Source organism: Salvelinus namaycush, chromosome 15, assembly GCF_016432855.1.
Source record: "Salvelinus namaycush isolate Seneca chromosome 15, SaNama_1.0, whole genome shotgun sequence".
Classification (NCBI taxonomy): domain Eukaryota; kingdom Metazoa; phylum Chordata; class Actinopteri; order Salmoniformes; family Salmonidae; genus Salvelinus; species Salvelinus namaycush.
In genome coordinates, this window is record NC_052321.1 from 23,038,037 (window position 1) to 23,065,707 (window position 27,671).

At 42.9% G+C, this 27,671-nt stretch overlaps 2 protein-coding genes across 6 annotated transcripts in view; both read right to left on the bottom strand.

Annotated features, from left to right (window-relative positions):
- The window catches only part of LOC120060318 (E3 ubiquitin-protein ligase pellino homolog 2), a 43,188-nt gene extending 36,844 nt beyond the window's left edge, over positions 1 to 6,344 (bottom strand). Inside the window, exon 1 of the mRNA XM_039009521.1 lies at positions 6,024 to 6,344. Within this exon, the coding sequence (XP_038865449.1) occupies positions 6,024 to 6,100 (77 nt within the window). The 5' untranslated portion in view covers positions 6,101 to 6,344. The remainder of the gene's footprint in view (positions 1 to 6,023) is intronic.
- A 4,916-nt stretch (positions 6,345 to 11,260) lies between these two features.
- The window catches only part of LOC120060319 (kinectin-like), a 45,388-nt gene continuing 28,977 nt past the window's right edge, over positions 11,261 to 27,671 (bottom strand). For 2 of the 5 annotated variants that reach the window (XM_039009524.1, XM_039009522.1), the window contains 17 exons: positions 27,521 to 27,611; positions 27,190 to 27,299; positions 27,005 to 27,104; positions 26,868 to 26,908; positions 26,653 to 26,743; positions 25,630 to 25,716; positions 23,330 to 23,419; positions 17,338 to 17,457; positions 17,146 to 17,235; positions 16,959 to 17,051; positions 16,775 to 16,843; positions 16,569 to 16,652; positions 15,868 to 15,951; positions 14,848 to 14,931; positions 13,489 to 13,578; positions 13,171 to 13,281; positions 11,261 to 12,266 (listed from right to left, as the gene is read on the bottom strand). In XM_039009524.1, coding sequence (XP_038865452.1) covers positions 12,237 to 12,266; positions 13,171 to 13,281; positions 13,489 to 13,578; positions 14,848 to 14,931; positions 15,868 to 15,951; positions 16,569 to 16,652; positions 16,775 to 16,843; positions 16,959 to 17,051; positions 17,146 to 17,235; positions 17,338 to 17,457; positions 23,330 to 23,419; positions 25,630 to 25,716; positions 26,653 to 26,743; positions 26,868 to 26,908; positions 27,005 to 27,104; positions 27,190 to 27,299; positions 27,521 to 27,611 — 1,465 coding nt within the window. In that variant the 3' untranslated portion in view covers positions 11,261 to 12,236. The remainder of the gene's footprint in view (positions 12,267 to 13,170; positions 13,282 to 13,488; positions 13,579 to 14,847; positions 14,932 to 15,867; positions 15,952 to 16,568; positions 16,653 to 16,774; positions 16,844 to 16,958; positions 17,052 to 17,145; positions 17,236 to 17,337; positions 17,458 to 23,329; positions 23,420 to 25,629; positions 25,717 to 26,652; positions 26,744 to 26,867; positions 26,909 to 27,004; positions 27,105 to 27,189; positions 27,300 to 27,520; positions 27,612 to 27,671) is intronic. The other 3 variants (XM_039009523.1, XM_039009526.1, XM_039009525.1) reach the window with 3 other exon arrangements.

The window sequence follows — 27,671 nt, forward strand, 5'->3', positions numbered from 1 at the left end:
CACAAAAAGGCAATTTATTATTTTGGCTGGTAAAAAATGATTGACTGGTGGATTTTTTCATTTACCAGTCCCCTTGGCAGGTGAGCAATTTTTTTTATTTCGTACATTTCCCAACCAGAAGCCATGGACTACAGGCAAACATCCTCACCAAGCTAAAGGCTAGAGCTGCCGCTTTCAAAGAGTGGGACACTAATCTAAGAAATCCCGCTATGCACTCAGACAAACCATCAAACAGGCAAAAGCGTCAATACAGGACTAAGATTGAATCCTACTACACCGGCTCTGACGCTCGTCGAGAATGCGGCAGGGCTTTAAAAATATTACTACAAAGGGAAACCCAACCACGAGCTGTCCAGTGACGCGAGCCTACCAGACGAGCAAAATTACTTCATTGCTCGCTTCGAGGTAACATTGAAGCATGCATGAGAGCACCAGCTGTCCTGGATGACGGTGTGATCGCGCTCTCCGTAGCCGATGTGAGCAAGACCTTTAAACTGGTCAACATTCACAAAGCCACGGGGCCAGACCGATTACCAGGATGTGTACTCAAAGCATGCACAGACCAACTGGCAAGTGTCTTCACTGACATTTTCAACCTCTCCCTGTCGGAGTCTGTAATACCTATATGTTTCAAACAGACCACCATAGTCCCTGTGCCCAAGAAAGCGAAGGTAACCTGCCTGAATGATTACCGCCCTGTCAGTAGCCATGAAGTGCTATGAAAGGCTGGTCATGGCTCACTTCAACACCACCATGCCAGAAACCCCAGACCCACTACAATTTGCATACCGCCCCAACAGATCCACAGACAAGGCAATCTCAATCGCACTCCACACTGCCCGTTCCAACCTGGACAAAAGGAACAGCTACAGTGGCTTGCAAAAGTATTCACCCCACTTGGCATTTTTTCTATTTTATTGCCTTATAACCTGGAATTAAAATGTATCATTTGATTTACACATGCCTACCACTTTGAAGATGCAAAATATTTTTTTTATCGTGAAACAAACAAGAAAAAAAAACTGAAAACTTGAGCGTGAATAACTATTCACCCCCCTAAAGTCAATACTTTGTAGAGCCACCTTTTGCAGCAATTACAGCTGCAAGTCTCCTGGGTTGTCTCTATAAGCTTGGCACATCTAGCCACTGGGATTCTTGCCCATTCTTCAAAACTGCTCCAGCTCCAAGTTGGATGGGTTCCGCTGGTGTACAGCAATCTTTAAGTCATACCACAGATTCTCAATTGGATTGAGGTCTGGGCTTTGACTAGGCCATTCCATTACATTTAAATGTTTCCCCTTAAACCACTCGAGTGTTGTTTTAGCAGTATGCTTAGGGTTATTGTCCTGCTAGAAGGTGAACCTCCGTCCCAGTCTCAAATCTCTGGAAGACTGAAACAGGTTTCCCTCAAGAATTTCCCTGTATTTAGCACCATCCAGCATTCCTTCAATTCTGACCAGTTTCCCAGTTTTTTCTGGACACTCTTTCGTAAAGCCCAGCTCTGTGGAGTGTATGGCTTAAAGTGGTCCTATGGACAGATACTCCAATCTCCACTGTGGAGCTTTGCAGCTCATTCAGGGTTATATTTGGTCTCTTTGTTGCCCCTCTGATTAATGCCCTCTTTGCATGGTATGTGAGTTTTGGTGGGCAGCCCTCTTTTGGCAGGTTTGTTGTGGTGCCATATTCTTTCCATGTTTTAATAATGGATTTAATAGTGCTCCGTGGGATGTTTGAAGTTTTAGATATTTTTTTATAACCCAACCCTGATCTGTACAGCTCCAAAACTTTGTCCCTGACCTGTTTGGAGAGCTCCTTGCCACTTGCTTGGTGGTGCCCCTTGCTTAGTGGTGTTGCAGACTCTGGGGCCTTTCAGAACAGGTGTATATATACTGAGATCATGTGACACTTAGATTGCACACAGGTGGACTTTAACTAATTATGTGACTTCTGAAGGTAATTGGATGTACCAGATCTTATTTAGGAGATTCATAGCAAAGGGGGTGAATGCATATGCACGCACCACTTTTCAATATTTTTATTTATTTCACTTCACCAATTTGGATTATTTCGTGTATGTCCATTACATGAAATCCATTTAAAATTACAGGTTGTAATGCAACAAAATAGGAAAAACACCAAGGGGGATGAATACTTTTGCAAGGACCTGTATGAGAGAATACTGTTCATTGACTACAACTCAGCGATCAACATCAGTGCCCACAAAGCTCATCACTAAGGACCCTGGGACTAAACACCTCCCTCTGCAACTAGATCCTGGATTCCTGACGGGCCGCTCCCAGGTGGTAATGGCAGGCAGCAACAAATTTGTCACGCTGATCCTCAACACTGGGGCCCCTCAAGGGTGTGTGCTTAGTCCCCTCCTGTACTCCCAGTTCACCCGATTGCATGGACAAGCACGACTCAAACACCATCATTTAGTTTGCTGAATGATCACCAACAACAATGAGACAGCCTATAGGGAGGTCAGACACCTTACAGTGTGGTGCCAGGACAACAACCTCTCCCTCAATGTGAGCAAGACAAAGGAGATGATCGTGGACTATAGGAAACGGAGGTCCAAACAGGCCCCCCATTCACATTGACGGTGCTGAAGTGGAGCAGGTCGAGAGTCAAGTTCCTTGGTGTCCACATCACCAACGAACTGTCATGTTTCAAACACACCAAGACAGTCATGAAGAGGGCACGGCAACACCTTTTCCCCCTCAGGAGACTGAAAAGATTTGGCATGGGTCCCCAGATCCTCACCACCTGGTATGGCAACTGCTCGGCATCTGACCATAAGGGCCCCAAAAAATTGGCAAAGACTCCAGTCACCCAAGTCATAGACTGTTCTCTCTGCTACCGCACGGCAAGCGGAGCACCAAATCTAGGACCAAAAGGCTCCTTAACTTCACTAGGGTAGGGGACAGCATTCGGAATTTTGGATGAAAAGCATGCCCAAATTAAACTGCCTGCTACTCAGGCCCAGAAGATAGGATATGCATGTAATTAGTAGATGTGGATAGAAAACACTCTAAAGTTTCCAAAACTGTTAAAATAATGTCTGTGAGTATAACAGAACTGATATGGCAGGCGAAAATCCGAGGAAAATCCAACCAGGAAGTACTATTATTTTGAAAGGCTGTTTTTCCATTGAAGGCCTATCCACCATACAAAGACTTAGGACCCAGTTCACGAGCTCTGTGGCTTCCTCTGCATGTGGCCAGTCTTCAGGCATTGTTTCAGGCTTTTACTCTGAAAAATGAGGGAGATACAGCACTTTCAATCAGTGGCCATTGGAAATTTCCATTCATCAGCCATGCGCCTGATTGGGAACGCACCTTTCTTGTTTCTCCTTTCCTATTGACGAAGCTTTTGTCCGGTTGAAATATTATTGATTATTTATGACAAAAGCAACTGGAGGATTGATTTTAAACATCGTTTGGCATGTTTCTACTAACTTTTATTGTACTTTTTAAAAACTTTTCATCTGGACTTAGCATTTGGATTACTGGACAAAACGCGAACAAAAAGGAGGTATTTGGTCATAAAGAGGGACATTATCGAACAAAACAAACATTTGTCTAACATGGAGACCTGGGAGTGCCACCAGATGAAGATCCTCAAAGGTAAGTGATTAATTTTAAGGCTATTTCTGACTTTTGTGACACTCTCCTTGGCTGGAAAATGGCTGTATGGGTTTCTGTGGCTAGGTGCTGACCTAACAATCGCAAAGTGTGCTTTCTCCGTAAAGCCTTTTTGAAATCTGACACAGCGGTTGCATTAAGGAGAAGTTTATCTTTATTCGTATGTTTAACACTTGTGTCGTTTAACAATGTTTATGATGAGTATTTCTGTAATTTGATGTGGCTCTCTGCACTTTCACCGGATGTTTGTTTGAGACAATGCATTTCTGACCATAACGCGCCAATGTAAACTGAGATTTTTGGATATAAATATGAACTTTATTGAACAAAACATACATGTATTGTGTACCATGAAGTCCTATGAGTGCCATCTGATGAAGATCATCAAAGGTTAGGGATTAATTTTATCTCTATTTCTGCTTTTTGTGACTCCTCTCTTTGGCTGGAAAAATGGCTGTATGGTTTTCTGTGACTAGGTGCTGACCTAACATAATCGCATGGTGTGCTTTCGCAGTAAAGCCTTTTTGAAATCGGACACTGTGGTTGGAGTTACAAGAAGTTTATCTTTAAAATGGTGGATAATACTTGTATGCTTGAGGAATTTTAATTATGGGATTTCTGTTGTTTTGAATTTGGCGCCCTGCAATTTCACTGGCTGTTGTTGAGGTGGGACGCTAGCGTCCCACTTGTACCAGAGACGTTATCAGCTTCTACACCTAAGCCATAAGACTGCTGAACAATTAATCAAATGGCCACCCGGACTATTTACATTGACCCCCCTTTGTTTTCACACTGTTGCTCACTGTTTATTAATGATGCATAGTCACTTTACAAATTACTTCGACTAACCTGTACCCCCGCACATTGACTCGGGAACTGGTACCCCCTGTATATAGCCTCGTTATTGTTATGTAATTTTCTTGTGTTATTTTATTTATTTTATTATATTTTTTTCACTAGTTTATTTAGTAAATATTTCCTTAACTCTATTTATTGAAATGCATTGTTGGTTAAGGACTTAAGGACTAAACCCTGGGATTAAACACCTCCCTCTGCAATTGGATCCTGGACTTTGACAGGCCACCCGCAGGTGGTGAGGGTAGGCAACAACACATCCGCCACGCTGACCCTCAACACAGTGGCCCCTCAGGAGTAAGTGCTTAGCCCCCTCCTGTACGCCCAGTTCACCCACGACTGTGTGGCCACACCATCATTAAGTATTGCTGATGACACGACAGTGGTAGGCCTGATCACCAACGACGTTAAGACAGCCTACAAGGAAGAGGTCAGAGACCTGGCAGTGTGGTGCCAGGACAACAACCTCTCCCTCAATGTCAGCAAGACAAAAGGAGCTGATCATGGACTACAGGAAACGGAGGGCCGCGCATGCCCCTATTCAAATCAACAGGGCTGTAGAGGAGACGGTCAAGAACTTAAAGTTCATCAATTTCCACATCACTAAGTACCAATCATTGTCCAAACACACCAACACGTGAAGAGGGCACAACAACACTTGAAAAAAAAATTGGCATTGGCCCTCAGATACTCTACAGCTGCACCATTGAGAGAATCTTGACTGGCTGTATCACTGCTTGGTATAGCAACTGCTCTGCATCCGACTGCAAGGCACTACAGCGGGTAGTGTGTACAGCCCAGTACATCACCGGGACCGAGCTCCCTGTCATCCAGGACCTCTATACCAGGCGGTGTCAGAGGAAGGCCCTAAAAATTGTCAAAGACTCTAGCCACCCAAATCACAGTCTGTACTCTCTGCGATCACCCAGCATGCAGTACCAGAGTGCCAAGTCTGGGACCAAAAGACTCCTAAACAGCTTCCACCCCAAAGCTATAAGACTGCTTTACAGTTATTAAACAGCTACATAGACTTTCTGCTATTCGCCACCTACCTACATGTACATAGTTAGTACTTCAAGCAATCACCTAACCAAACCTACATGTGCATATCACCTTAAATCACCCCAACTACCTTATTTTATTGTGTTACTATTTTCTTACCAATTAGTTAATTTTCTTACTTTTTAACTGCATTGTTGGGTAAGGGCTCGTAAAGCGTTTCGAGGTAAAGTCCACACTTTTCGTATTCATCGCATGTGACAAATACAAGTTGATTTGAATTAGTTTAATATCCAATTATTAGTGTGCATGTAAGTTAAACGTTATGTCGACAGCTAAATCGAAGTCAAGCATGAATACTTATTAACAGAAAAAAATATTTAACTCCAGCCCGTGTTTTCTGTGCAGGAAAAAAGTTCTGGCGTTCACAAACATAGCTTCGACTTTTTCACCTAGGCTACAAAATGTTAGCTAGCTATACTTGTTGACTTTAGAAAATACACAAGCCTTTCTCCAACTTACCCTAATACTACCAGCTCCCCGTATTTTATTGGGTCTTTAGTCGGGCCGCAGTGTTCCTCCTGGTTTGGCGAAAACATTAGGCTTTTTCTTGCTTCTATGGACAGCAGGCGCCCCTCAATCTCAATGCACTCGCCCAAATTCAAAAGATCATAGGAAATTCACTTCAAAGGGTGTAAGCAGCTGCCATTTCACACAATAGCACGTCGTATACGTCTTTACAACCATATATAGCCGTCTACTTTTTTTATTTTTATTAATCGAATATAATTACTTTTGTGTTAGACATGTTACAAGCAAGTCGTAATTAACACAACTTGCCAGTTCAATCCGCTCTAAAAGCGGATGCATAAACACCCAGGCACAGGGGTGGACCATACCATTCAGCAGTCCTTTACTTTAAACAGGGGGGACCTTTAGACACATTCCTCTCAACAATTTTTTTGGACCCATTTATTTACACAACACTTTATCGATGTAAGCTGATATAGGTATTTGATAATTTATTTTTCATAATTTGATTTCTATAATACATTTTTGTCAAATAAATACGACAAATTAGAACAGACGTCCCTTGTTCGATATCTCACATGGGCATGGCTAGAATGAGGCGGCACCTTCTATTATGTAAACAAAGAGTACAATCTGGCTATTCTTAAAGGGATCATAGCTTTCACATTTCACACTGCCACATTCATATCATTTTGAAAGAACAGAACGTTTGAAACTCACACGTCCTTAGGCCTATTTTTCTCATTTTCAGACCATAACAGCGTAGACTTAGATGAGACCTGTCCTATTATGGGCAGGGGGTCCAAGACGATTCCTATGTTAATATAGCTTGCAGAGCGCACCTGTGAATTATGATTCTTTAGGCTGTCCATAAGGTGAGTATCCCAAAAATGCATCAATTTATGCCGGGATTTCTTCTTATGTGGACAGAAGTAGGTGGGGGTGCATATGACTATGGCTAAACATATTGCCTGATTATCAGAATGCAGCATAAAACTGAGCAGTCGAAATTATATCCTCTCTCGGTTTTGTGTTGAGACCAAGTGATGCAAATGTAAATACTGTGGACTGCTGTGACTAACTAGAATGAGGGGCCACAGGGATGACAAGGGTCGAATTAGACCATTCTCTATTTGGTCAAAGAAAAGTCAGCAGTTCTACCTCAAGTGAATAACACAGCAACTGCCGTTAGACACAATGCTGCAATCGGGTGACAATAATGGGGGAGCTGGGGAAAAGTTCCCTTTCAATATAAGTTAGTCTACCTCCAGGAGTGAATATCTCTGACCTACACCTTCCAGCTTCTAGCCTCACTTTAATGTGATTCACTGTAACCCAGTGGTGAGGTTCTGACCACTCATCAACTTACAGTATATGCAGCTAACGTTTCATGGGCCTGTTTTGCCCATCTTCACAAGGCATTAACATTACACTCTCGCTACCCCACTTGGAAACCTGCCCCTTTATGGCACACACTGCTGTCTCCTGCAAAAAGAGCCACATAACGGCCCATGAGTCATCCTACATTGTTAGATAGGTAACTGAATGTGTTGAGCATAAAAGAAAAGACAGTGCCATTCACTATTCAATGCTTTTCTCGAACGTCTTACTGAGCTAAGAGTAGCAGAATCCAAACCAATGTTAAATTAATCTCACATTTTCAACTCAGGAAATCCCTCCTGTCTCCCCATCCTGTATGTCCAGTCATTGTCACACCTTTCTGGTGAATGTGCCACTTCTACAGTTCTGTCTGCATCAACAATTGGCTGTCTCTGTCCTGTTTTCACAAGGCTCTGCTTGGCTAAGTGCCCCATACCTCCTAACTCTCCATTGTCAATAGCACATTTCAAAGTGCAATAACAGTTAACACAAAAACAAAAGGTCGGGTGAGGGGGGGTCACGGCGGTCTAAGGAGTGTTACTTCATATGTAATGCATCACCAAAAGGAGTTCTGGCAGCTCTGAGACTTTGATGTTATTTTTGATGTACTAATCATGTCTATCTGTAAGTAATACTGCAACCCACTTTAAACCATGGCATTTGTTGGTTACATTCATAGTTCTCCATATCAGGCCATTAATAGTACTGTTACTACAGATAAACCTCCATGTCTGTCTGTATATTAGGATCAAGCTATTTGTGCTGTGAACACCAACTTTCTGCCCCCCAGGCTAGTCTTAACAGCCTGGGGTATAATTACTATTTACATTTGTGTGTGACAGTCTCTGTCCCCCCATTTCATTGAGTGTGACAGTCTCTGTCCCCCCATTTCATTGAGAGCATATTGTCTGTTTAAAAGAGCACAGTAAGACTCCCTTTCCATATACCCCCCCCCTGCTTCCACCAAACACACACGCAAGCGCACACAAACACACATGCACACACACACAAACCAAATAAAATTTTATTAGTCACATACAGTTTAGTGCACACATACACACACTTAGAGTGGATGGATCAAAGGCTCTCTAGCACATACCACACTGACGGGAAGCAGATGCAGAGAGGGAGCTGCTCTGTTGAGGTGGGTCTGGCTTGTTTGTGTACAAAGTCTGATATTTCTTGGTAATAGGTATGGAACAGAGACTCAATGCAAGAAATCACACAATAGTGACTAACTGTATGAGCCATGATGATGTAATAAAGACAAAGCTCCTATTTACTTCCTACTCCCTCCCTGCCCTCCCCTCTCATCCTCCTCTGTGGTTAAGTTCCCTGGAAGTCTTAGAATGTGAGAGAGAGTGTGTACATGTGTGTGTTAAGAGTTTGTGGGATGTGGGATGTGATTGTTGTAGATTACTATTTCAGCTACATTTCCATAACTTCACATGGTTCTCATTTAAACACTCTTATGGACATTACAAGAACAGGCATGAGTCATAATTTAAACAGAGAGTGAGACATGCGTCACAGGAAAATGCATGCATGTGTGTGAGAAATCCAGTTTTGGGGAGTAGTGAACTACATGTAGTTCAACTAGTAATTTAATTTAATTTTGCAGTAGCTTGGTGGTAGTTGAACTAAATTCCAATATTGGTTGTGTTTTCAGTAGTTCATAACTTTTTTTCATGTTGTGGTGTAGCTAACTACTGGAACTACACACAATTTTTCTTTTTTAAATACAATAAAATATGGGTGACAGGAAAGACTTTCCTTGCATTTTCAGCAACAGACCTGGCTTATTCTCACTTGAAACACTGTGTGCCTAATGCTCACTTTTTTGTGTTTAATAGGGTACAGTACACATTATGTTAACATCTGATTGAAGAGTGATCTCTTCTTGCAATTTGTAGTCTATTACATATTAGGTGTAGATATGATAATGATATTATAGATGTGATAATGTTTATTAATGATAAGTAGTTTGGATGTAGTGAACTACTTTTTCAAAGTAACTTTAGTTAAGTAAACTATATTTTTCTTTAGGGTAGCTAAACTTCTTACAGTGTGTCTTCCAGTGTGAAGTAATTGGTAGTTTGGCAACCAATATTTTCAGAGTAGCTTCCCCAACACTGGAGAAATCTAGTGACTGGATTCCTGGAGATCTGCAGTGTAGGAAAGTGAATCAACTGTGTTTATTCCATAGGTTGCATACATCTGATAAGGGGTTTGACAGAGGCACTGATGTACCATAGAAAAGGCCTCGCCTGTATCATATCAGTGTATATAGGGGTATACTGAGGTTATGGTGTGGAGCCTGTTTGTCGCTAGCTAGGTCTCCATGACAGGCCCACAATCAGCTGACTACAGCATGACTAACGGTTCTCCTCTTCGTCTGAGGAGTAGCAAGGATCGGACCAATGTGCAGCGTGGTAAGTGTTCGTAATTTTATTAAAATGTACTGAACACTAAAATACAAAATAAACAAACAAAGAACAACCGAAACAGTTCCGTCTGGTAACAAATACAAAGACAGAAAATAACTACCCACAAATCATAGTAGGAAAACAGGCTACCTAAGTATGATTCTCAATCAGAGACAACGATCGACAGCTGCCTCTGATTGAGAACCATACCAGGCCAAACACAGAAATACAACAACATAGAAAAAGAACATAGACTGCCCACCCCAACTCACGCCCTGACCAAACTAAAATAGAGACATAAAAAAGGAACTAAGGTCAGGACGTGACAATGACAGTGTGGGAGAATTTTTGGAATGTGCTGATCCTGTGCTGCTTTCTCCCCTGACCCCTTGCTGTACAAAAGTTGTCTTGTTACTCTGTGTTACTCTTCTACAGTCCTGAAGGACCACATGCAGATTTACAGACGACAACAACAAGAGCAGAGCAATGACTGTACTCACTGTATCAAATCAAATCAAATTGTATTGGTCACATACACATGGTTAGCAGATGTTATTGCGAGTGTAGCGAAATGCTTGTGCTTCTAGTTCTGCCAGTGCAGCAAATGATCTAACAAGTAATATCTAACAATTCCAAAACAAATCCCTAATACACACAAATCTAAGTAATTAATGGAATAAGAATATATAAATATATGGATAAGCAATGTTAGAGTGGCATAGGCTAAGATGCAACAGATAGTATAGAATCGTAGTGCTGGTAAGTTGACGCCGCTCTGATATTCAATAGTTCTTCCCGGCTGTATGTAATAACACTTAAGATTTTCTGGGCTAACAATGTAAGAAATAATACATAAAAAAACAAAATACCGCAAAGTTTCCTAAGGACTAGAAGCGAGGCAGCTAAAACTAAAATTACACCAACCACATGACAGTAAGATGTTTGTCTTGAAAGGGGAGGACAGCGTAACATTATTCTGCTTATTAGTCAGTCACACACCCCTTAGCACATTTGTCATCAGGGTAAAAACCAGAGCTGAGGGAATGGCCTTACCTTTTATTTGTAGTAAGTCAGGGTCTAATCAAATTGAATGGCACATTGCAGAGATAAAAGATCATCCAGACCAAAAGTCAATCCCTAGCCGCAGCCCGTTACTCCTAGACTGATGGCTCTTCATAGGTCTGAAAGTATCAGATAATTGAAAGCAAAAACAAACACTTCACTCAAGCCTCTAGTAGGCAAAGTAGTACACTACATTTCGAGGTGTTGTCTAGATGTGTTAAGGGGTTGATTTTATATGTGCAGGATAGACAAAATTTTAACAAACAAGTAGAGGGATAAGGTCTGGGACATTGGTGCCCCACAGTGGTATGGCAAAGGAAGTGCAGTCAAGAGAAGCAGAACTAAACACAGGACAACAAGCAGATTTATCAAGCATCCCTTTAATTAACTGTCACCTGTTACAAAACAAAAAAATTATTCCATGTTAATGAAATTAGCAACAATATAGCAAGTGTTGATTACAGATGATATGGGACACCTCTTCCTAAAGTAGTTACAGTAGGATTAAAACCTCTATTCTGTAGACCTGTCCAACTGCTCCCACAGCGAGGATGGTCACAGCCTCCCTCCTACTGGCTCTGCACTTAGACTTCCTCCATGGTTAGTTACTTAGTTACCCGTCTGACATGCTGGGACCCTCCCTTATGCCCTTGCCCCCTCCAAAATACCTCAGCCAAAGTATGCATATACAGTACCTATGTATTCATGAATCAATGCACATTTACAGTTTGTGAGCTGTCAGCAAAGGAGATCAACAATTGTAGTGTAATGTCAGCAGGTCCTAACAGTTACTTTTTTAACAATACATTTTTCCTTTTTAACTTAAAAAAAGGAAAGAGAACCCAAAGTGAATTTAGTGAAGTAGGAATCCACTTCATCACCCTCTGGACAAAGAAAACTAACAGAGAAAAAAACTACATCTGTATTCAAAGATTTCCATTGAAAAAAGGGGGTAAACGGGGGGAGATGCCACAGTCTGACACGTGTAGGATGTCTTTAGCGCTGGCTGTGCTACTGTAGGGATCATGAGGAATGTGGTGGGACTTTGGAGTAGTAAGGTCTGGTTTGGTGTCCGGAGTGTGTGTGTGTGTAGCGTGAGGGAGCCCCTCTCCTTTGGGGCCCAGCGAAGTCTCTCCCTGACCCTGCTGAGGAGGAGCAGCTGGAGGTCAGAGGTTACAGGTCAGCGGCAGGCAGTGACAGAGGATCAGCAAGAGGCTGCCTACAGTACAGGTGAGGGGAAAGAGAGGAGTGTGACAGGAGAGCCATGATAGGAGAGGTGGTGGGGAGGTTGGGGGTGGTCTTTGTAGTAAGATTGGGAGTGTCCATCCTCCCCTCCCTATACTTCAGGCGAGTCTTTGTCCGATTCCTGAAAAAAAAAAGGAAGCACAGTTTAAGACCTCTTTGTGTGTTACAAGAAATACTTGCTTGCCAGTTACAACCCCGATTTAACAGATGTGCTTGCTGAAAACCAAGCACAATTTTAGAAACTGTTCATACTTATTATTATTCTCCCCCTGCTGGAACCTGAAGAAAAAAACATTGATACTACTTATACTTTTTACACTACATCCATATTTGCATACATTCCTATGCATTTCAACAGCCATAGACTTGAATGGTAAAACTTTGCACCGTGCCTAGATTTCAACCATTTATGCTTTTTGAACTATAACCATTTTAAAATGTTCATAAAAGATCCATGGGCTTCAATGGAAATTATTTGGATCTGCCACTGCTCTTGAACCGTTAAAGCATACAAACACCAAACCAATGTTGACATGTACAGAATGTCTCAACTTAAATTACTTGTCAAAAGACTGTTGATGCTATTTGTACTTTTGAACAATAACAGTTTTACATTTGCATAAAAGCGCCATAGACTTCAAAAGGCAAACATTTTATTCACCACTGCTCTTGCTCTGTTTCCGCTACAACAACCAACCCAATGTTGAAATGTGGAAAAAGTCGAGGGGTCTGAATACTTTCCCGAATGCAATGTATATCCCACTATAATAACTACACACCTACAAACCACCCCAAAATAGGTCACTATAACTAACCCACAGCCTATGAAAACCATATTACTACCATTACTACTGCTGTCACTACCACTACTATTTCACAACCATAAATACTGCAAGAGTAGCAAGCACACACATTTACTTCAGTAAATTTCCTTTTCTATTTGTATATATATTTTTTCTATATTTTAAAGCCTTCTTTTGATGGCTGTATTATCTAAATGTGGATCCATAATAAATACGTCGTACCGCCTCCTGTCTCTTGGTGAGTTGCCGGTTGACGGCCTGTAGCAGCTGCTGCAGTTCCCTCACAGTTTGGTTCAGCCCTGCAGTCTTCTTCTCCTTCCTGTCAATCTCCTCCTGATGGACACAGTGACAGGTTAGTTACTACCCTGTAGTCACTTTCAATATAACTACACCTATTTAAAGACTGTATTAAATGTAACCACAACTACATCTTAGTTACTCTTAGTAGCTCGATACCTTTGTTTTGACCATGAATATACACTACCTAGATAATATGTGCAACATATAGCCACAGACAGTTCCCCGTCCATTAAGTCTTACGTGTGATGAGAGGTTGCTGTTCTCTATCAGGTCACCCTGGCCTGTCTCTTTGAAGATCTCCTCCTGGATCAGGTCCAGAGACTGCTGGGCCTGAGGTGGAGCAGGGTGGGGGAAATTACAAGAAACATTTAAGCTTACATTTCAGGTAATATAAGTGTGTTCAACACGTATTCAAATGCTCAGTGTGTATTTATCTGCTAGTAGGGATGCAAATTTCGGTCAATTTTGCTGCCGACTAACTGACCCTCATTAACCGGTCAACAAACTGTGTAAAAAAATAAATAATTAAACAGTAAAATCATGTGACCAACAAAAAATACTATTTGAGATCTGTATATAATAATGAGATGCTTATGTTTCCGCCCAAGGCAGGAAGGCAGGCGACAAGCTTAGGCCCAAAATAAGCCCATATAAACATATTAGCCTTATTTTGGACAGATTTTGTGTAGAGTGAAACCTCTCGCTTTGCCTCTTCCTCTTTGATACTATGCATGCACAGGACATTTTTCATTAAGCACTTAATGGAAACATGCAATAATAGCAAGCCTTTATAAAATATTTGCCTCCACGTTTCTACAGATGGATTTTCGCAAGGCTACTTTGAAGCAAGGTAAGACATGCCTCATTATTTGAAGTGAACTAAAAAAATTCAGGTTTCAAACAATTACACTGCCTCAAGCTCCCATTGCAAAGTGGTGGGTGACGTGCTGCTAGGCAGGCTATAGCCTATGCAACCGAATGACAAATTGGAGGCACGCTTTAATTACGAGTTGTGATGAAGGAATAAAAATAGCTCCTTTAATTCGTGGCCACCGAAGTTAATAGGTGACTGCATTTGGAATTGTTATTTGTTGCGCAATGACTGGGCTTACAAAAGCAGGTTTCATTCCAGTAGCCTACAGACTTTTTAAGGAGTTACTCTCACGCCGTCTGACATGTGGTAGGCTATTCCGCTCCTCAAACTGGTGCAGTAGGGACAGGTTATGAGAGCTCCGCCTATTTGGGTGAGCAAGGCTTACCAAATTCAGCTCCTCATTTTGCCTGACTGCTTCTGTATAAGAGCCATCAAGTTTGCTCTGCAGTTCAGTGCTGTGCACTTGTGATAATTAAGATGCATGGCGACTAACGAAAATACACACTCGCCAATTTAATACAGCACAATTATGCAAATGGCCCTATAGGCTAATAAGCATGACCGGTCAAATGTTTTTTTCGGCGGCTAACCGTTAACATCCTCAGCTCCTAGAGTAAGTTGCTTCTTTCTAGACTTGGACTGGTGACTAATTGTTTCTCTAACAGTAATGTAAATCCAAACAAACTATAGGTAGTCCAATCCTAAGGGACAAGTGGACGTCTTACCTTATAGAGATCTCCAGCCACCTTTTGCCTCTCACTCTCCTCGGTCTCCAGTTTTGACAGAGTCTCAGTCAGCTGGGTCTTCAGCTGCAAGCGAAAACACCAGCGATGAGACAATTAATTAATGACAATCACAGCCCCACTCCTGGTGAAATCTGATCTCAAACTGTTTGGAGGGGGGAATTTGCATAAACACTGAGGTGGTATTCAAATATTTCTACCAAGACAAATTAGACCATTTTGCATACACCAAAACTGGTTTCACTTGGCTTTTAGAGTGGTTGAGACATGTATAGATAGCTACTTATGGCAACTCTGATGTCAGTTATGTCTCTACTAAACTAGCTATTCAATGATTAGCTAGAGACTGATAAAGATATTAAATGTTGTATTATCAATGAAAAACCAGCAGAGATGCTTTACTTATCCTTGAAGATGTTCACAGACAGAGGGTGGCAAGACAAGAGAGAAGCAAGACAACCAGACAGACATTGAAAATGTTTCAACTGTGTGTGGAGGCAGATGAATGATGAAAGCGTGTGCAGTTGAAGGCATAGAATGTATCCCCAAAGATGCCGACATGGAAAAGCTCATTGTGCAGGAGTAGCAGTAAGCCACTATAAGCCTGTTAGTAGAAGTGATGGCGGAGTAGATAGTGTGCCGAGTGGAAACAGTAGTGTGTGTTAGTCTGTCCTCTCACCGAGTAAAAGTGGTCCATCATCTATAACCTATGATACTAATACTCCAGTCTTACGTTACACTAAGAAAAAACGTTCTCCTAAAAAGCAAAGAAAACACACCTTATGCATGCCTCTTGCATATAAAAATAGTTTAGCCCATGTTGCATTTGAGCTTACATCACTATTGTATCCATAGGTTGTAGATCGATGGACTGACTTCCAGAGGACTCAGAGAACCCTGTATTCCCCAGGCAGGTGGTGACCTCAGAGATAACGTTGGGTGGTGCTGGTGCAGTAGGGACAGGTTATGGGAGCTCTACCTATACGGGTGAGCAAGGCTTACCAAATTCAGCATCTCATTCTGCCTGACTGCTTCTGTATAAGAGCCATCAAGTTTGCTCTGCAGTTCAGTCAACAGATCTTTGAGCTGAAATGAAGTGTGAGATGTTTTTAACAGGCAGCTGTGGGATCGGAGGAGCAAGGGGACAGAACGCTACACAGCTGAAGCAGGGGAACGGGGTGGTCGATCGGCTGCTATGGTGAGCCTGTACAAGCCTATAGCATCAAGGTGTTTGGTTGGTTTTTCTACATTTAATCAATGCTCTACAGCATCTACATAAAACACATTCTCAAACAATGGAGGAATTGTGTGGTGATATGAATGAATGCAGCTGCCTGACAATGTTTTTGTTCTGTGTAACTGCAGTGACTCCAATGTTGTAACAACAACGGGACAGACTCAGTCTGTAAGTTACTGTGTAAAGTGTGTAAACCCTCTCAACCAAATTCTATAACAGAACATACCAGAATAAACTGTGTGGTGTGTGAACGGTGAATGTAATGTCTAATTGTTGCATGTACAAACACTGGTGGATACCACAAACAGTAAACACAGAGACATGCACCATAAACATACAGTACAAAGCCACCAACAAACAATGCAGAAGCGAATGACTACCGGTACATCTATGACTACATAGATGAATAACCACTATGACATGACCGAGGATGACTGGCAGATGACAGGAAGTCTAGTCAGCTCACCTCTCTGACCTCTGTCACATAGGTGGCGCTCTCACGCTCTGCTCTCTCCAGCGCAGACTCAAGGTGCTGCTTGTCTCTTATCAACTATGAAAGAACAAAACAAGGAATTTTGACATATGAAAAATCACTTACATTTATTGAGTCAACTGATGTAAAGTGACTAATACAATTGCTGAGAGATGTGTTAAGTGTGCAACTGGACTGACGTTGTCCAACTCCCCGACGTCACTCAGTCTGTCTACATCCTGCTCCAGTGCTGCAACTTTCACGCTCATCTAGGAAAGAGAGGGCAGGAGAGTGACCATAAGCACCACACATACCAATTATATAGTGGTTAAAGGGGCAATATAAATACAAATTCAGTTTGATTGAATGGTCTTCAGTGTTCACCTCTTTCAGCTCTGTCTGTGACAGATCCAGCTTCACCTTCCATCGAGACTCCTCCTTCTCCACACTGCTCTGGAGACGTTGAAGGATGCCCTCCTGTGGACAGTAGAGGGTATTACAGGTTAGTTTAAAATACCTCATGACGCCTTTATAGCGTTATCTACAGGACACTGATAGAGCATCACCTCACCGTCTCAGCCAACACTTTCTTGTACGTCTCACAATCTTTCTGTAGAACCTTCTGGGCCTCTTCAGATTCCTTCAGCTTATCAGCCAATACCTGGTGAAAGGAACAGCCCTGGTTACACTAATTTTCACCTCAGTTCTCAGACATTTGAAAACACAACTATTTTTAAAGAAACAGTAAAGGCTGTGCCGTCACCTTGGTGTCCTCTGAGCCCTCTGGAGCAGGTTCAGGTGCTGCTTCAGGGGCAGGGTTGGGCTCTGCTGCCGGGGCCTCTTTCACTGCAGTCTCAAACCTCTGCAGCCACTCCTGGTGGTTCTAAGAGAGAAGACAGTAGACAAGATACAAAACTAGGATATGTGGAAAAGATTAACTTATAATTGAATATCACATCATATCTGTAGCTCAGTTGGTACAGCATGGCACTTGCAATGGCTGTATAGTGGGTTCAATTCCAGAGACCACCCATATACGTCTGCTAAATTGCATATATATATATACACTGCTCAAAAAAATAAAGGGAACACTTAAACAACACAATGTAACTCCAAGTCAATCACACTTCTGTGAAATCAAACTGTCCACTTAGGAAGCAACACTGATTGACAATAAATTTCACATGCTGTTGTGCAAATGAAATAGACAAAAGGTGGAAATTATAGGCAATTAGAAGACACCCCCAATAAAGGAATGGTTCTGCAGGTGGTGACCACAGACCACTTCTCAGTTCCTATGCTTCCTGGCTGATGTTTTGGTCACTTTTGAATGCTGGCGGTGCTTTCACTCTAGTGGTAGCATGAGACGGAGTCTACAACCCACACAAGTGGCTCAGGTAGTGCAGTTCATCCAGGATGGCACATCAATGCGAGCTGTGGCAAAAAGGTTTGCTGTGTCTGTCAGCGTAGTGTCCAGAGCATGGAGGCGCTACCAGGAGACAGGTCAGTACATCAGGAGACGTGGAGGAGGCCGTAGGAGGGCAACAACCCAGCAGCAGGACCGCTACCTCCGCCTTTGTGCAAGGAGGTGCACTGCCAGAGCCCTGCAAAATGACCTCCAGCAGACCACTTCTCATGCTACCACTAGAGTGAAAGCACCGCCAGCATTCAAAAGTGACCAAAACATCAGCCAGGAAGCATAGGAACTGAGAAGTGGTCTGTGGTCACCACCTGCAGAACCATTTCTTTATTGGGGGTGTCTTGCTAATTGCCTATAATTTCCACCTTTTGTCTATTCCATTTGCACAACAGCATGTGAAATTTATTGTCAATCAGTGTTGCTTCCTAAGTGGACAGTTTGATTTCACAGAAGTGTGATTGACTTGGAGTTACATTGTGTTGTTTAAGTGTTCCCTTTATTTTTTTGAGCAGTGTATATATAAAATGCAAATTAATTACTTAAAAATCATACAATGTGATTTTCTGGATTTTTGTTTTAGATTCCGTCTCTCACAGTTGAAGTGTACCTATGATAAAAATTACAGACCTCTACATTCTTTGTAAGTAGGAAAACTTGCAAAATCGTCAGTGTATCAAATACTTGTTCTCCCCACTGTATATATACACACAGTACCAGTCAAAAGTTACTCAAATCAAACTTTGTCACATGCGCTGAAAACAACAAGTGTAGACTTTACCACGAAATGCTTACTTACAAGCCCTTAACCAACAGTGCAGTTCAAGAAGAGTTAAGAAAATATTTACCAAGTAGACTAAAGTAAAAAGTAATAATAAAACACAATAACAATAACGAGGCTATATAGAGGGGGCACCGGTACCGAGTCAGTGTGCGGGGGTACAGGTTAGTTGAGGTAATTTGTACATGTAGGTGGGGGTGAAGTGACTATGCATAGATAATAAACAATGGGGGGGGGGTCAATGGAAATTCTCCGGTGGCGATTTTATCAATTGTTCAGCAGTCTTATGCCTTGGGGTAGAAGCTGTTGAGGAGCTTTTTTGTCCTAGACTTGGTGCTCCGGTACCGCTTGCCGTGCGGTAGCAGAGAAAACAGTCTATAACTTGGGTGACTGGAGTCTCTGTCAATTTTATGGGCTTTCCTCTGACACCACCTATTATATAGGTCCTGGATGGCAGGAAGCTTGGCCCCAGTGATGTACTGGGCCGTTCGCACTACCCTCTGTAGCGCCTTACTGTCAGATGCCGAGCAGTTGCCATACCAGGCGGTGATGCAACCGGTCAGGATGCTCTCGAAGGTGCAGCTGTCGAACCTTTTAAGGATCTAAGGACCCATGCTAAATCTTTTCAGTCTCCTGAGGGGGAAAAGGTTTTGTTGTTCCCTCTCACAACTGTCTTGGTATGTTTGGACCATGAGTTTGTTGGTGATGTGGACACCAAGGAACTTAAAAAAAAAAACTCAACCCGCTCCACAACAGCCCCGTCGATGTTAATGGGGGCCTGTTCGGCCCGCCTTTTCCTGTAGTCCACGATCAGCTCCTTTGTCTTGCTCACATTGAGGGAGAGGTTGTTGTCCTGGCACCACACTGCCAGTTCTCTGACCTCCTCCCTATAGGCCGTCTCATTGTTGTCGGTGATCAGGCCTACCACTGTTCTGTTGTCAGCAAACTTAATGATGGTGTTGGAATCGTGTTTAGCCATGCAGCCGTGGGTGAACAGGGAGTACAGGAAGGGACAAAGTACACACCCCTGAGGGGCCCCAGTGTTAAGGATCAGCGTGGCAGACGTGTTGTTGCCTACTCTTACCACCTGGGGGCGGCCCATCAGGAAGTCCAGGATCCAGTTGCTGAGGGAGGTGTTTAGTCCAAGAGTCCTTAGCTTAGTGATGAGCTTTGTGGGCACCATGGTGTTGAACGCTGAGCTATAGTCAATGAATAGCATTCTCACGTAGGTGTTCCTTTTGTCCAGGTGAGAAAGGGCAGTGTGGAGTGCAATTGAGATTGCGTCATCTGTGGATCTGTTGGGGCGGTATGCTAATTGGAGTGGATCTAGGGTGTCCGGGAGGATGCTGTTGATGTGATCCATGACCAGCTTTTCAAAGCACTTCATGGCTACCGACGTGAGTGCTACGGGGCGGTAATCATTTAGGCAGGTTACCTTCGCTTCCTTGGGCACAGGGACTATGGTGGTCTGTTTGAAACATGTAGGTATTACAGACTCGGTCAGGGAGAGGTTGAAAATGTCAGTGAAGACACTTGACAGTTGGTCCGCACATGCTTTGAGTACACGTCTTGGTAATCCATCTGGCCCAGCGGCTTTGTGAATGTTGACCTGTTTAAAGGTTTTGTTCACATCGGCTGCCGAGAGCGTTATCACACAGTCATCCAGAACAGCTGGTGCTCTCGTACATGCTTCAGTGTTGCTTGCCTCGAAGCGAGCATAAAAAGGCATTTAGCTCGTCAAGTAGGCTCCGCGTCACGGAGAGCTCGCGTCTGTGTTTCCCTTTGTAGTCCCTAACAGTTTTCAAGCCCTGCCACATCCGACGAGCGTCAGAGCCAGTGTAGTAGGATTCAATCTTAATCCTGTATTGACGCTTCGCTTGTTTGATGGTTTGTCTGAGGAAATAGCAGGATTTCTTATAAGCGTCCGGATTAGTCTCCCGCTCCTTGAAAGCGGCAGCTCTAGCCTTTAGCTCGATGCGGATGTTGCCTGTAATTCATGGCTTCTGGTTGGGATATGTACGTACGGTCACTGTGGGGACGACGTCATCGATGCACTTATTGATGAAGCCGATGACTGTGGTTGTGTACACCTCAATGCCATTGGACTTCCTGCTTTAGTTTTTGCTTGTTAGCAGGAATCAGGAGGATAGAATTATGGTCACATTTGCCAAATGGAGGGCGGGGGAGAACTTTGTATGCATCTCTGTGTGTGGAGTAAAGGTGGTCTAGGATTTTTTTCCCCCTCTGGTTGCACATGTGACATGCTGGTAAAAATGTGGTAAAACTGATTTAAGTTTGCCTGCATTAAAGTCCCCGGCCACTAGGAGCGCAGCTTCTAACTCTCTTGGTAGATAGTGTGGTCTACAGCTTATCATAAGGTACTCTACCTCAGGCGAGCAATACCTTGAGACTTCTTTAATATTAGACATCACACACCAGCTGTTATTGATGAATAGACACACACCCCCACCCCTCGTCTTACCAGAGGTAGTGTCTCTGTTCTGCCGGTGCATGGAAAATCCCACTAGCTCCATATTGTCCGTATCGTCGTTCAGCCACGTCTCGGTGGAACATAAGATGTTACAGTTTTTAATGTCCCATTGGTAGGATAATCTTAAATCGTAGGTCATCAATTTTATTTTCCAATGATTGCACGTTAGCAAGAAGAATGGATGGCAGTGGGAGTTTACTCGCTCGCCTACGGATTCTCAGACGGCTGCCCGATCCGCGGCCCCTTTTCCTGTGTCTTTTCTTCACACAAAAGGCGGGGATCTGGGCCTGATCCAGTGAAAGCAGGGTATCCCTCTCGTCAGACTCATTAAAGGAAAAAGTTTCTTCCAGTCCGCGGTGAGTAATCACTGTTCTGATGTCCAGAATATATTTTAGGTCATAAGAGACGGTAGCAGCAACATTATGTTCACAAAAAGTTAAAAAAACAAGTTACACAAAGTGCAAAAAAACTAACAAAATAACACAATTGTTTGAGAGAATGTAAAAGGTCAGCCATGTTCTTCGGCGCCATCTTCAGCCTACTCATTCAAGGGTTTTTCTTCATTTTTACTATATTGCAGAATAATAGTGAATAGTGAAATAACACATATGGAATCACGTAGTAACCAAAAAAGTGTTAAACAAATCAAAATATATTTTATATTTGAGATTCTTCAAAGTAGCCACCATTTGCCTTAATGACAGCTTTGCACACTCTTGGCATTCTCTCAACCAGCTTCACCTGGAATGCTTTTCCAACAGTCTTGAAAGAGTTCCCATATATGCTGAGCACTTATTGGCTACTTTTCCTTCACTCTGCGGTCAAACTCATCTCAAACCATCGCATTTGGGTAGAAGTCGGGTGATTGTGGAGGCCAGGTCATGGTCATGATGGAGCACTCCAACACTCTCCTTCTTGGTCAACTAGCCCTTACAAAGCCTGGAGGGGTGTTCTGGGTCATTGTTATGATGAAAAACAAATGATAGTCCCACTAAGCCCAAACCAGATGGGATGGCGTATCGCTGCAGAATGATGTGGTAGCCATGCTGGTTAAGTGTGCCTTGAATTCAAAATAAATCACTGATAGTGTCACCAGCAAAGCACCCCCACACCTCCTCCTCCACTGTTCACTGTGGGAACCACACATGCGGAGAACATCCGTTCACCTACTCTGCGTCTCACAAAGACACAGCGGTTGGAAACAAAAATCTCAAATTTGGACTCATCAGACCAAAGGACAGATTTCCACTGGTCTAATGTCCATTGCTTGTGTTTCTTGGCCCAAGCAAGTCTTCTTCTTATTGGTGTCCTTTAGTAGTGGTTTCCTTGCAGAAATTCGACCATGAAGGCCTGATGCACGCAGTCTCCTCTGAACAGTTGATGTTGAGATGTGTCTGTTACTTGAACTCTGTGAAGCATTTATTTGGGCTGCATTTTCTGAGGCTGGTAACTCTAATGAACTTATCCTCTGCAGCAGAGGTAACTCTGGGTCTTCCTTTCCTGTGGCGGTCCTCATGAGATCCAATTTCATCATAGCGCTTGATGGTTTTTGCAACTGCACTTGAAGAAACTTTCAAAGTTCTTGACATTTTCCAGATTGACTGTCGTTTCTCTTTGCTTATTTGAGCTGTTCTTGCCATAATATGGACTTGGTATTTTACCAAATAGGGCTATCTTCTGTATACCAACCCTACCTTGTCACAACACAACTGATTGGCTCAAAAGGAAAGAAATTCCACAAATTAACTTTTAACAAGACACACCTGTTAATTGAAATGCATTCCTGGTGACTACCTCGTGAAGCTGGTTGAGAGAATGTCAAGAGTGTGCAAAGCTGTCATCAAGGCAAAGGGTGGCTACTTTGAAGAATCTCAAATATATTCCGATTTGTTTAACACTTTTTTGGTTACTAAATTATTGTTATTTAATAGTTTTGATGTCTTCACTATTATTCTCAATGTAGAAAATAGTAAAAAATAAAGAAAAACTTGAATGAGTAGGTGTGTCCAAACTTCTGTCTGGTACTATATATATAATACTATAGATTATATTATGTGAGCACTTACCCGTTCAGTGGGCAGAGGCACGTTCGGTAGCAGTCTGTGCAGAACACCTCGACATTCTGCCTGGGCTATCTCCAGGGCTGTCTGGTTCTCCTGAAGAGGTAAAGGAGGAGGAAAGAGAAGAGAGGACATTCAACATGGACTGCACTCAGGGAACACACACACAATTGGGGAACCTGTACAGTAGTTAGCTGAATAGCTCTGCAGGCAAACATCCAACCTCAAGACACTACCTCTGCTTGCTTGGTTTCACTCCTCCCATCTCAGAGTACACACAGGAGCATAGCCTCTGACCAGCACAACTCCCTCTCCATGACACTCCAGTGAACAAACAGCTAACATTTACAATGGCTCAATTTTTTAGTGTGCGCTCCAAGCAAGTATTCATACGCCCCACTGTTCAGCAGCCACACACAACCACAAGACAAGTTCCTCAAGCTTTAGACCTCACCCTACACAGGTTCACTTATTTCATATTTTTATCCTCTCAAGGAGGAACATCAAAGTCACTTGTGTTCATATAGTTGCAGTACAGTAATGCCCCTGAGTATCTAACATTCTGTCCAGAAACAGACATCCATAGAGCACCACACATACTTCTGTTATCAGGAATCCCCAAACAAAAACCACAATGTTGGTACCGTTAAGCACATTAGCTGCACAAGGCTTGAAACTCTCAGAAGGAGAGCGATGTCATGTATAACCCCTCTACCCTCCAATGGAGTGAGTCCTGTAACAAACAGCTGGCACATTCACCTCTACTCTCATTAGCACGTTGTGTTGTAAGGGGAATAGGTTCTACACTACGACATATGCTTTAGATTGTGTACAAGCATGCACTTTCCTGAGCGTACACAACAGGTGTCCGCCTACATTTTTACTGTACCGAATTGGCCGAGAGCAGCTGCTGGGTAAATCAGTTCACTATGTGCCCTGTCTGCTGTATTGACATGGAGAGGAACGGGGGTCACAGCTTAGGCAACAATTCCCTGAACCCCACACAACTGTTTATAGTAAGAGCAATCTTTTAGTCTATGGTTTACTAGTGCATCCCTAAATACATATGGTTAAGCAAAGGTAGGGGCGGCAGGTAGCCTAGTGGTTAGAGCGTTGGACTAGTAACCGAAAGGTTGCAAGATCGAATCCCCGAGCTGACAAGGTAAAACTCTGTCGTTCTGCTCCTGAACAAGGCAGTTAACCCGCTGTCATTGAAAATAAGAATTTGTTCTTAACTGACTTGCCTAGTTAAATAAAGGTAAAAAAAGAAAAGAAAAAAGGGCTACTGAAGAGTGGCGGCAGGTAGCCTAGCAGTTAAGAGCATTGGGCCAGCTATCGGAAGGTCACTGGTTCGAATCCCGAGCCGACTATGTGGAAAAATTTGCCGATGCGCCCTTGAGCAAGACACTTAATCCCAATTGCTCCTGTAAATTAAAAATGTAAGAGGACAAAAAAATCCTTAGGAAACAACTGGGTGGATATAAACAGCAGGTAAACTGAGGGGCTGTCTGGTTTCTAATGGTTCCATGCAATAAGATGATAGATGTGTCCACACAGAGTAAAGTACCACCGTTATTATATAATAAATCACTGATATTCAGTATATGTTTTGTTGCTTCCAAAGATTATTTTACACAAAACAATTATGTTGACTTATTACACATAATCTGGACATAATTTTTCAAAAAGGCAACTCTGCAAGACCAAATTTATTTTGAAAATCTTATAATCGAATTTCATTAGAGGCTGATCGCTGTAATGATGACAGTATATACACAAAGCAGAATGGAACACATGCTGGATTGGGGAGAGAAAATGAGGAAAGCACATGGCAGGGAGCGAGAGGAGCATCATGAAGACCATGGATCTCAAACTTATTATGACCATCTACAGGAAATCTGGAGTCAGTCACTGCACACTCATTTTCAAATCTCTATTTCTTTACTTTGTATTGGAATTGATGTACCGGTAGTTAAAATAAATAGTTGTACTGTATGAAACAAAAAGATTGTGTCCTTTAAGAGGTCAATGCATTCTAGCGCGGAATAGCAAGCAGAACTCAAGTAGAGCAGTGTTTTTTCTACATAAAAATACATTTAGTCTTTGTGAAATTCCTGAGGGGAATAGATTCATGGAGATAGACTGCCAATTATTCAGGGCCAGAATGCAGAGGGAGGGGAGAAATGAGTATGCAGCAGCATGTAGAAATGATGGAGTAATCTCACTGGTTGATTATGGTAATAACTGTTTGGGGATGCATCAGATTTTCAATCTGGAGTGAAGCAGACTGGAAGTGGGATCCGAACCTTGAGGGCCTTGCTGAGTTTCCCCTGAAGCATGGACTCGGTGGCTGCCAGAGCCTCCATAGCGCTCCAGTTTTTCACCCGAAGCTCCTGGTCAGTTTCAGAGAGATATCACTTTCAGTTTAGCCTCAGGGAAAAGTATGCAGTGACCCACAAACACAATTTATATAGGGATGAACAGAGAACCATTAGCAAAAAAAATGTGACTCTCCTTTTCTTTACAGCTGTCCTGTCCTATCCTATCCTGTTTCGGAGTCTAGGTTTAAAGAAAATCCTCACTGCATTTTACCGTAAACCAGTCTAAGGGTCAAACTCAACTTAACATGAGTTGGCCATCTAAAGATTGAGTCTTTAGAAGGATCAGACACTAAATTGTATTGTCAAAAACAAACAGTGAAACAGCTCTGATAGTAACACCGTAGAGAGGTCTTTGGCATAGACAAACTGAAATAACGTGAAGAATGAGAGCTGCAACTCACTGCCAAAAAAGTCCAATGAGTCTAGATAGGAAAAGCCAAATCACATAATATAGAGCTAGTCAACAAGGTAGCTGTCTGTCTCTGCAAAACAAGGCCATTGTTAAGCCCCAGAACATTCACACGCACAGACATGCATGCTGACACACAGAAATACAGTCCTTGTAAACATGGCAAAGGACAGAGCAGAGTAGACTGACTGCCCTAAAAACTGTACTGTTTGATTGTAGCAAGCCTTAGCCAGCATAAGCATAGAATAGCAAATTAACAGCTCTAAAATGTAAATGGTAAATGTATCATTGTCTTGAATAGTTTCAATTAGATTAATAAATATTCATAGTCTGCGACAAAATGCAACCTAACCACTTTGTAAAAGGAGTAGAGAGATTATGCATGCGTAGTGTGACATCACTGAGAGGGTGTGGTTTAGGGGAACACATCGAGGATGAGGTCTGCAGATGTATCGCAGGGTAAGACTGGAGATGTGGAGGGTAGGTTGGTAGTGTGGGCTGAGGCAGTAGCAGCACTGTCTGCAGGACAGGACACCTACATTGTTCTTGTTCCTGTGAAGCTCCAAGGACTCCCTCAGCTTAGCCAGCTCTCCCTGGAGATCAGACACCTGCTTCTCCTTCTCTGCCAACCTGGAGGACAGAACACCACCACACATACATTACCACCACTACCAATCACAACCCTGCTGGGTGGCCCCATGCCAAGGGACACTGTATACTGAAGGGAATTCAGTGAAGTATTGCAGTGACTCACGCTGTCAGCAGTTCCGGGCTTGGGGCCTCTGTGTGGGTCTGCTAGAAGAAGAAAATAAAAGTTGTTAACTCTCATTCTTTTCTCTCCCTCTCAGCCAATAAAGGTCACCAATCAACTGTTTCCACCTCTTCCCTCACCTGTTTCTGCTGTAGTTCCTGCACCTTGTCGCTCACCTCCTTGGCCCTGGACTCCAACTCACTCTGTAGTGTCTGGATCTCCTGGTCCTTAGCAGCAAGCCTGGACAAAGACTGTGTTAGTCTAGCTTTTCAGAGTACAATGCAGTAGAGTAGGTCAGAGTAGAGGGATAGTACAGTAGACTTACTGTGTCTGTAGTTCTAGGAGCTGGTCGCTGGCACTGGTGGTGTCCACAGCCTGCTTCTGTCTCAGCTGCTCCATGTCAGACTGCAGCCCTGCCACCTGCTGCTCCAGAGACTGCAGGGACAACACACACAGTTACATAAACACCCAGCAGGGAGACACAGCACAATCCAGAACCAAAACTGTAACATTGGGCAAAGTCAAAACACACATACAATGTTTAATTTCACATTGCCATATTATGTTTCTGACATACAGCTGAGAGAGAGAGAGAGAGAGAGAGAGAGAGAGAGAGAGAGAGAGAGAGAGAGAAAGATGTACTACTATGAACACACCTCAATGGTCATCCCATTGCTGGAGCCACTCGCCTGTGCTGCCTGTAGGCTCTCCTCCATTGACTTAATCTGCTCATCTTTCTCTTGAATCCTTAAGAAACACAGAATTACAAAACGTATTAAACACAGAACAAATTGTCCATGAATGTGG